Below are 10,591 nucleotides of genomic sequence, written 5' to 3' on the forward strand. Positions count from 1 at the left end.
CTGTCTCCTCCCTTCTGAGCTAAACACTACTGGCAAGGGAACTTGTTTTAAGGTTTCCCCTCCTGTGATATAGTGATTCTCTGCGGGCCACCTATAGAGGGAGATTCTTCTCAGGGGAAGGACTCCATGAAAGGCTACCTAAACCAAAAGCCATATACAGCTTTCAAGGAGCCAGTCACAAAAGCAGGAGACACTTGTATAAATCGTAGCACCATCTGTGCTAAATGATGAGCAGTTGGACTGGAAAATAGTTTTATCTGAGGTGGGTTCTCTGGCCCTCATATTTTTGGGGGGTCTCCAAAATCTGCTTGGGGAGCTTGATGGCACTGCTGCAAATAAGAATAGATTGAGAGACTGGGCCACTGGGACTTGTTAAAAATGGTTTTAAAAACACAGTTCTTTCATGCTTGGGAAAGAATGTATGAAATGATGGGATGGAATAGTTCAAGAAACAGAGCGCTTCAGACCTCCAAAGAGGAAACCTTTGATTTTTCCAGGCCAGTCAGTGTGATGTGTGTGTGCAAAAGTGTGTTTATGCTACAGCCGTGCATTCAAGGCATTGACTGAGAAAGGTGCAACAAGGCATGAGAGATGAGGAAAGCAAAGGATGGCGAATGGTTTGAGTGTCTATCAATGTCTTTCAGTCGTTTTCCAGGACATGGCTTGCTGGCGGTTTCCAGTGTGAAGAGGATTGTACAAGGCACGCTTCAATCTCCCTACCCTGGCTGGCCCCATCCCCTGTACCTAGTAAGGGCTCAGTCCCACTTACCTTTCACCCTGTGCTTTCTAGGCAGAGGTCTGCACTTTAGAGTGCTATGTCCAAGCACTCTCTCCCCCCCCATCTGAAAACCTGCTCTTCAAGCACAGGCTGGAGAACTCGGTTGGTTGGTTGCCTGAATTGGCAATACAAATTTTCTGCAGATTGCCATTTGCTCTGGTTCAGAGCGGGTTTTCAGTGGCGGGAGCACTTGGACACAGCTCTTTCAAGTGTGGATTGTGCCTAGAAACACAGCATGAAAGGAAGTCTGAATGAGCCCTCAGAAAGATTGGTGAGCGGCAGTCTGCTGCTCTTGTACAGGGGTTGGTGGTTGGGGGGTAGGCCCAAGGAAATGGCACACCAGGGAAAAGACAAGTCACTTCACTTTCCCTGAACTTGATAGCCCTTGGCTCCCCCCTGGCAGTGGGTGGTGCAGGAGCAGCAGGAAGGAGCAGGCCGTGTGGCTACATCTCCTCATCCTCACTCGCCTTGCTCCAGCGGTGGCAGCAATTGGCAGTGATGCCCAGCAGGAAATTGGTGGCCACAGAAGCAATGGAGACGACAAAGCCCACAAAGGCAATGAAGAGATAGTCATCCAGTGTCAAGGTCAGGTGGCAGGCCTTGAAGCTCTCCTCCGTCAGTGAAAACAAAGGGGCTCCTTCCACTTCGGGTGGCTCCCGGCACTCCGCCAACTCAGTATCTGCAACAAGAACCAAGAAGGTCATGCCAGCACCCACAAACACAGAGCAACACCCAGAGAAGAGGGCCATTTCTCCTCCTTCCCCAACCCATGCCTCTCTGGTCTCATCAGAAATTATAGGAAACTGCCTACAGGAAGATAGGAAATTAGATCTTTGTCCCATCTAGTTCCATGATGTCAAAACTGACAGGCAACAGCTCTCCAGGGTTTTGTGAGGCAGGGGACAATCATAGTCCTACGTGCAAAGAATGCAAAGCAGATGCTCTACCAATGGCTCTTAAGAACCAAGAGGCAGGTGGCAATAAATTCTCAAACGTTTTCATGACAAGGTATGTTCTATGAACACCCAGATTTCTAGCTGTAATTAGGGATGCAGGATGAATTCAGTGTGGAATTCCTGAAACAATAGGTAAATCAAAACACAGCTATCCCCAAGGTCTGTTGGGAGATTATGCACAATGAGAGTAACAACAACAACAGCCAGAGATTGTGCAAAATTCAGTCAACACTCTCCAAGACCTACAGGAGATTATGTACATTGACCAGGAAATGTGTACAACTATCCATTCATGGAGAGATTAAATGCACATTTTCCATGAGGTCTGGTAAATGTGCACAATGAGTGGTTGTTATGCACAGTAACCTCTCAATTCACATTACCCCCTGACATATACAAACAGCTACTTTAGTCTCTTTTTAATACCCCAGTTTCAGTGTTGTTTGCTATTCCACCCCATATGTGTGCAAGTGCCTCTTCCTCTCTGCCCCTGAAGATACTCAGAGCCCCCCCTTATTATTGATGCTTATTATTATTATTATTATTAACTGATATTCAGAAGCATCGTTGCCCCTGACAGGGGAAGTAGAACATAATTATTAGGGATTGTATCACACACCAGATTAAATTAGGTAGATGCTTTCAAGAAATAACAACTGGGCTCACCTTAACCATTCTTCAATTTTCTTTCTTCTACCCCATCACCAGTCTATGATCTCTACCCCCATCTCATTCTAATTTGTAACACAGACTATAAGACAGCCTTGTGCATCTTAGTGACCTCTGTTCTGGTTGAGGATGCTAGGAAGCCATAATCCAAAACTTTCAGAGAACACCAGGTTGGAGAAAGCTGCTGCAAGAAAACCAATTTACACCTGCAGTAGAATCACACTGTGAAGCTTTTTTTTCATGGCTTATAACATGCCAGACGGGAGAGGTGTGTGTGTCTCATTTCTGAATGCTCCCCCATCAGGAAAAAGCAAAACAAAACGAAAATCCTCCTTGTTCATAGACAACTAGAATGCCAGGGAGAAGGGCTGCACACTGATATTCTCCCTGATAATGTTTCTTTGTTCAGGGAGACTACGACTGGATCTACACTGATCTAAAAAAACACTAGGAAAAAACGTTATATAGCTCTCAATGAAATTTTCTATTGACTGCTGTACAGCGCCCCCTGGTGTCACATTTTATAACACATTTATAACATTATAACTCACCAGCATAGATTGGTCCTACATGTGTGCATCTGGTGGGGAGTAGGGCTAGGCGATATCTGGTTTTCAGCAACTAAATACAGCCGTTCCTTGAAAGTCGAACGGAATTTGTTATGGAAGTCCGTTTGACTTCCAAAATGTTTGGAAACCAAAGCATGGCTTCTGATTGGCTGCAGGAAGCTCCTGCAGCCAATCGGAAACCTTGGAAGCCCTGTCAGACATTCGGCTTTCTAAAGAACATTCAAAAACCAGAACACTCACTTCTGAGTTTCCATCATCCGTTGGCCCAATTTGTTAGGGAGCCAAGGCGTTTGAGATCCAAGGTATGACTGCACTGCAATATAATGATATATCACAATGTCTGGAATGTTTCTCAGCTGCTTCTTTCTCCCCACCTTAGGGAAACCAAGATATATTGCCCAGCTCTACTGAGCAAGCCTCCATGCCACTCTGGCTCAGGAGAGTCAGAGGGGCAGAGAGGCTTCACTGAACTGCTCAGCTGGGGGACAGGAAGTCTCCCACCCCCCAATACCACTCCGGCTCGCATTAGCTGAAGTGGTGTGGGGCTTCCTCAAAGGTGCAGATAGGTGGAGCCCAAGAAGGTACTTTGTCAGAACTTTCTCAGGCTCCATCTGCCTGCCTTTGCTGTCTGCAGGCAATTTGTCAATCCTTGAAAAAGCCAACTGACGTTTGCTCTGATTCAGCAGCAAAGAGTCAGTTTGGACTAGCGGAACCGAGCTTTCACTACCTGAATGTTAAGCACTAATGAAAACTCACTGGGAAGTTTAGACTTGCAATCTTAAGAAACTATAAGAAGGTGCACAAGACAGATAATCTTCCTCCCTGCTTGTGTTTGCTAAGAAGACATCACTGCACATAAATTGGATGAGGGCACCAAATCAGAAAACCAACAGCCACCCCGTGCATCACTGCCAAAGCTGGAGATGGATGGCATCCTTCTCCGTCATTGTCTGCTATGCATCAATCACAGAGATGGCTGGGAAATGTAAATAGAATTGATGCTCCAAGGAGATGAGAATGATTGCTAAAGCAGGACTGCCTTCTTCTGGCTCCGCAAGGGCAGGATTTCCTGTCTCCAGGTCCCCTCGCTTGCAGCTCGTGAGATAAGCAAGAAGGTCAGGAAAGGACTAATGTCAGGGAGGGGAGAAAAAAATCAATAGAGAGTGGGAGAGGATGCTGATTTATGATTCCCAATGTGAGCTGGGGATCTGTCACTACAAGGACGCAGGGAGAGCAGAGCAGCGTGACGACACGTCACAAGGGCAGCTTGTACAGCACATCTCATTCCCTTCTAGCTCTGACAAAATCTCGGCTTTAATGAGCAGAAAGCCTCGGTGTGCTTCTGAAAGGCCATTTGCAGCATGGTGGCAGTCACTAGGCAGCTCCACACATGGTGGCATCATTGTGTGGAAATCTGGTTGTCAGTGGCCTCCAATTATATGGTGAAGTGAGCATTGCCACTGCCAGCCTCCAGGTACCAAAGGGCTCATTCATCTGTCTCTTTGCTCCTTAAAAACTCTCTGTGCAATGGATCTAACCAGGGTGGATTTGATTTAAATCAAATCAATTTAAATCACGATTTAAATCACGAGTCAGTAAGACTTGATTTAAATCATTTTTTTTACAGAAAGACTCATTCTTGCTGGTATAATCTTAATATTTACAACCAGATGAAGGTTTCATTTTTGGAATAATAATTTTTCAGAGTAGTTTTTACAGTTATATCAAAAATTCCTGATTTGGTTATACTCTTAGAAATACACAGACTGATAATTATGAAATTATTGTGAGGTTTAATATGTTAACTGTTTATATTTGGACAACTTTTCTGCTGTACTTTATCAGAAGGAGAAAAATCATCATTTCCTTAATAACAACTTAAACAATTTATTTAACTAAAACAATAACATTATAGCATATGCATCCATGCTTGTTAACTGATGTGATTAAACTTTTTTTTAAAGGCTTAGACTGTGTAGAAAACTATCTTCAGAAAGATTTTTCCTCCAAAAAGCATTTTATTTTAAAAATCAAATTTTTAAAAAAGAAATAAATCCAATTTAAATTTTAAAAAAATCCGATTTAAATTTAGAAAACCCTGATTTTTAAAAAATTATTGATTTTTATCCACCCTGGATCTAACCTCACAGAGGGCCAGTCGGCTGCTGCCTCTAGCCACATGGGGAGGTGATCCTCACTGTGCTCTTGGAAATCAGTGGATGTGAAGAGTTGGGTTGTGTGTGATGAGGTTCAGGCCTTTTTGTGTGTGCAGTTAGAGCTGCCACAGGACTTTTTAGCAGCCGCCATGCTGCACCTGCTTCTTTGCCCCACCTTTGTCCCATAAATAATAAAAAAGTGAGGCAGATGTGTGTGGATAAACTAGGCCCCAAACTATTAACATTAACAGAAGGAGATGGCAATGGGAACTGGCTGAGGCAGAGCTTCCCGGCATTTTCTGCCTGCCTCTACTCCATCTGGCGATGCCATTAGGTGTCGTGAGAGACTCCCCCGAGTAACTACCCCAAACCCCAGGACTCCGCATGCATGCAAGGTCCAGGGGGGCTCTTTTCCAGCTTCCATGTCCCAAAGTCCTGAGCGGCGAAACTAGGGAATCCCTTGTCCCCTCAGAGTGCTGACCAGTGACTATATAATCCACACTTACACTGTCCTGACCCTGTGACAGTACTTTGATGCCACTTGTTACAAAGCTATCACCCAGACAGTCAGAAAAGAGTAGGAGAAAGGAAAACCCTGCTTCCTTCAGTCAAGGCTTATCCACACTTCCTCTTGCTCTTCCCATGGTGCTCTTTAATGCTCAGTTGGAGCAAAGGGGTTTTCCATGGACTGTTGTTGGTTCTGATTTAAAGCCAAAGAGCAGGTTTTCCCTGGGAAAGGAGAGGGGCAAGGAGGAAACTGCTCAGACTATGCCTAGAAAGGGTGGTTCTAATGGAAAACCATTTGGACTCATGCATTCTAGGTATGGGACAAGCCAAAGTGTGAACAAGCCTTGTTTGTTTCAGAGGCAATTTCTGCTCAGCCCTGAAGTGGACAGATGTTCTTACCCTGACTCATATTCTAGGAGAAGGAGAGCACCTCTCTGCTCTGACTAATATTTCTAGCAGAGCAATTCTGATTAGTAACTTTAACAGGCCATTTGGAAGAGAGTAGTGACCTGTTTAGTTAACCAAGTACTTTATTTGAATTTCTGTATAGCAGTTTTCGCTAACTGCAACTACAGATGCAGCAAAGTACCAAAATCTAATGAATTCACACACACAAATGCTGCATGGTTGGGGAAACTTACAACTGTCTCTAAACTTTTTTTTTGCATTGTGTGGTTTATAATTCCTAGGAAACTGTGTAAAACAAACTGTATCCTAGCATGGCAGGTAGGGAAATGCAGAATGCCTTACTCAGTCAAGGCACAGGGTTCAAATCCCATGATCCAAAAATGCCCTTCTTAGCCTCTCTGAGAGAACTGCTGCTTTTATTTCAAGCTGAGACAGAGACCCAACATTTTACCCAGAAGTTCACAATGTGTTGTGTAATAGGGAACAGAATGACAGAAATCCCCAAGGTGAAGCTAACAACTGGACTGCAGTGTAATTTCACCTACCTGACATGCATCGCTTGATCCTATTTCTCAACCACTTCAGCAGTGGCTCCATGGTGCAACCACACACCCAGGGATTGCCTCCAATCTGAAGAGTCACCAGGCCTGTGAGACCCTCCAGGACTTCAAGGCTGAGGAAAGACAGGCCCCCATAGCTGAGATCAAGGTCACGCAGTTGGACCAAGCCTCGGAAAGCCTGGGGGTGCACCTTCCTCAGCCAGGGATTGTGGCTCAAGTCAATGTGCACCAGGTTGTAGGCCTCTTGGAACATGTCAGCCACCAGGTGAGTCAAGTTGTTGTAGCTCAAGTCCAAGTGGGAGAGGCGCTTGGATGCCAAAAAGAGTCCAGCGGGCAACTCAACCAGGGAGTTGTTCCGCAAGTCCAACACCCTCAGCTCGGAATAGCAGGTCAGGTATCCGGGAGGAATGGTAGCGATGCGGTTGTGAGCCAGGCTCAGGTTCCTGGTGTCCAACGGAAGGTCTGGTGGCACCGAAAAGAGCCGAAGCCCACTGCAATCCACAACCTGGCTGCGACATGTGCACAGGACCGGGCAGCCAGTGACGGCACTGGCAAAGACCACCACCGCTGCCACAAGAAAAGGGCTCAGTATCATGGCAGGGCAGCAGTGGGGTGCAAGCTGCTCTCCTCCCAGCTGGACACAGTGGGCATTCATTTTGACAAGCTAGAGGCTACATGGCAGAGGGAAGGCCAATCAGGATGGGGAGAGCAGTGGGCAGGGATGCAGCCCAGCAAATGGGAGCCACCAATACAGAAAGCCTGCTACATTCTGACTGGGAGGAAGGGAGGACATTGAACCCCTATTTGTCCTGCTCTTGAGGCACCTATGGGAGAACAATGTGCCAAAAAAGGGCTGTAAATAGGCCAGAAGCAGATGATTTCTGGTAGTTTTATTTAGCTGCCAAAAAAACTTTTTACTGTAAGAGGATGAAGAAGAGGAAAGAAATACATTTACCTGCATACATGCACATGTGACCACCTTGGTCTATGGAGATAATCTGTGTAAATAAAGCTGGTGGTTTTTACCCATGTTTGTTGAGCATTACATATCTTGAGCTTGAATTAAGAGACAATGTGTTCCTTTTTTTTTACCTTGTGTTAGCTGGAGACATAGGCCTCTCAGAGAAGTTTTCTGTCACTCCAGAAAAAATATATATTCAGGCCCATAAATGTTGTTTCCAGTGACTCCACTTGTCGAGCATTGAAATGGTCTTCTTCTGGAGTCACTGAGGTGTCTTTTAACAGGAGCATTTATAAACACAATGTGACTTTTGCAGGGTTCAATGGCTCCCCTTGCTTAATTTCCCATGTGCTGCTGTCCTGGTGTAGGCGGGGCCCTCTAGGAAAGGTGAAGAGGAACAATGGCTGGACACAAGCCACTTAGGAGTCTGTGGTTTCTCTTCTCTGGAAAGAAGGTTGGCCGTCATCGCTCAGTTTGGCACTACCAAAGAGCCACAGAATCCCATAGCTGCACGGATTCATGGTGTCTCTGACTTTGAAGTGCTGATGTGGAAGCCATGTGTGACAATGGCTACAGGATCCCAAAGGCCAAGGGCAAGAGGTTGTGATGCTGTCCTTTAAGCCTGGTCTTCTTTCTCAGCAGGTGGCAACAAGACTCTGACTGTGCAACCTGCCAATGAAAACGCAATGAGGATCAAAGGCACAGCAACCATGGTATTGATCAGCTTGCATGCTCCCCCCTGATGCTGCTAGAACCACAGTTCCCCAGCCCTTTCATATACTTCTTGTGGTTGCCTTCACTACAGTTCACCTCTTCCTTCACCTCGCTTTACAGTATCAGCCACCATGCATTTTTCACAAGCCGCAACAGCAGACCCTCATTTCTGATCTGACATATTTCTGGGGACTCCACACAGCTTCCTCCTCTGTGTGTTTCTGATGTTGCAGCCATAGACTTTTGTGCAGAGAAGAAAAGCGGTGGGGGAGAGCTTTGGCATGGCTCATTTGGCAAAGGAGTAAATTCATGTAAAAAAAAAAAAAAAAAAGCCAAAGCGATCAGATTAAAATGCTAGATTCAACTTTGGGGAAGTCCTTACAAATCTCATCTCTGCAACTAACTCCTACTTTTGCTCTCCCCTGGGTTTCACACAAACTGGTCATTGTCCCTCAGTCAAGATGACCCACATTCTCTTTTCCTAGTCCAGGCTCAGCTGCGGGGCACCACCCTTTCATCCACAGAGGTCTACTGAGCGGCAACTCATAGCTCCTTCCTCCACCATTAGCTGCGGAGGAGCTTTGGGCCTCCACACAAACACACCACTTGAATTTTATTCTGTTGGGAGAACTAGGCCTGCGTTTCAGATTTCCCTGCATCCCTCACCATCCCTCTCCTTCATCCCTGAGTCTCTGCACATGACTTCCTAGAGGCTCTTCCCTAACTTGGACCACACTTCCATTCTTGCCTCTCTCTTCCCACACCCCTCTCCTTCCAAAGCTTTCTTCCTTCTCCACTGCCATTCTCCCCTCTCTCCGTCTCTGTTTTCTGTTGTCTCCTTCTTCTCCAGCAAGAATGACCTGGATGCCCTGCAGAGCTCACATCTTATTTGCCCTCTGCCCACTCATCCTTGCTATGTCCTCTTTCCACCCATCGCCTCTTCTCCATGACAGCCCATTGTCAAATGCACCCTTCATCCTCACCCGCTGGACACACCCTGCTCACACAAGGCAGGGAGTACCCAAGCCTTAGTTTTCCCACAGACGCACAGCACACAGGCACCCCCTCTTCATTTCTCCCCCGTCACATCATCAATTTTATTTTGTTCAAAGGAGACACTTACTCTGAGCAGAGGGTGGCTGTTTTTCGGTTGGAGCTCAGCTCAGCTCTGGTGCTGCGGACTCCTGTGCTGGTTCCTTCCCATTCAACTGTGCTTCTTGCTTCCTTTCATCCTTCCTTTCATCTGCACCTCTAAAAGACAGAGATTCTGACAGTCTTCTCATTGAATTGCAGCTACTGTTGCGCTCTCTCTCTCTCTCTCTCTCTCTCTCTCTCTCAATTCAGCCAGGTCTTTCCCCACCTCCTCTTCCCTCCTTCTCCCTCTCCCGACACCCCCCCTCTTTTTTCCCCTTGAGGGCCAGGTACTGACGTTTCACTGTCTCTTAGCAACTGCCTCCTCATCTCTGAGCAACAGGAGAGCTGGCTGCAGACCCCACTGAGCTGATGGGGGTGGGGGGAGAGAAGAAGAAGAAGAAGGATGAAGCAACAGAGGATGGAATAAAAAGCGCACCCACGGGATCCCGGGGATGGGGGGGGGGCACGTATCCTGGAGGGAGTGGGAAAGCAGAATCAGGCAGACGGGGGCGGCTGGAGATCTAGGAGACAGACAGGGGCAGAAAACGAGGAGGCAAACAGGGACACACAGAGACACGGAAATTGAGAGCGGGGGGAAAGGACTGGGAATAAACAAGATATGCCAGGGAAGCAGCTTCTCATTGCTGACTCGGATTCTTAGACTGCGAACACACTGTACATTTAAAGAACATTTTCCCCTCAAAGGATCTTGGGAACTCTCACAGAGCTATAATTCCAAGCACCCATAGGAAACTACAGTTCCCATAATTCTTTGGAGTGGGTGGGGGACTGAGCTGAGTGTCTACAGAAAGGGGGGCATAAATCTAAGGTCAGAAGGCAATTCCTTGCCTCTTCCTACAGATGATGGCTTTTAAGTTGGAGACCAACTCTTCCTTTCGCCAACAACCTTGAGGCACCAGACATCCTGCCCAGAAGCCATATTGGCTTTCCCTTTGTGGCCTGTGGCCACTTCACAGAGCTTTTGATTAGTTATTTAACACTCTCCACATGTGTGTGTGGAGTTATTTTCCCTCCTTTCCCTGTGGGGGTTTGGCACCTATTAGGGGGACGTTTCATGTCTGTTTTCCCCATTGCCTCTTGCTGGCATCTGGTGGGAAGACAGATGGTGTAAAAACCCCCGGAGAGAGGTTGCTCTTTTCCTTTTGTGTATGGAGCTCT

At 46.6% G+C, this 10,591-nt stretch overlaps 1 protein-coding gene across 1 annotated transcript; it reads right to left on the minus strand.

Annotated features, from left to right (window-relative positions):
- Nucleotides 1-235: 235 nt before the first annotated feature.
- On the minus strand, nucleotides 236-9,828 carry LRRC55 (leucine rich repeat containing 55). The gene is made up of 3 exons (XM_079974278.1): nucleotides 9,402-9,828; nucleotides 6,589-8,233; nucleotides 236-1,457 (listed from the first exon to the last, which is right to left on the minus strand). Exons 2-3 carry the CDS (start codon nucleotides 7,256-7,258, stop codon nucleotides 1,222-1,224), a joined length of 906 nt encoding a protein of 301 aa, XP_079830404.1. The 5' UTR covers nucleotides 7,259-8,233; nucleotides 9,402-9,828; the 3' UTR covers nucleotides 236-1,221.
- Between the last annotated feature and the right edge of the window lie 763 nt (nucleotides 9,829-10,591).

The sequence above is a fragment of the Podarcis cretensis genome (assembly GCF_951804945.1).
Source record: "Podarcis cretensis genome assembly, chromosome: 1".
Classification (NCBI taxonomy): domain Eukaryota; kingdom Metazoa; phylum Chordata; class Lepidosauria; order Squamata; family Lacertidae; genus Podarcis; species Podarcis cretensis.

Coding starts and splice junctions, on each gene's coding strand:
- LRRC55 (XM_079974278.1), bottom strand. CDS start 7,258: ATGAATGCCCACTGTGTCCAGCTGGGAGGAGAGCAGCTTGCACCCCAC. Junction 1,458..6,588: donor GATCAAGCGATGCATGTCAG/GTAGGTGAAATT, acceptor TTCTTGTTGCAG/ATACTGAGTTGGCGGAGTGC.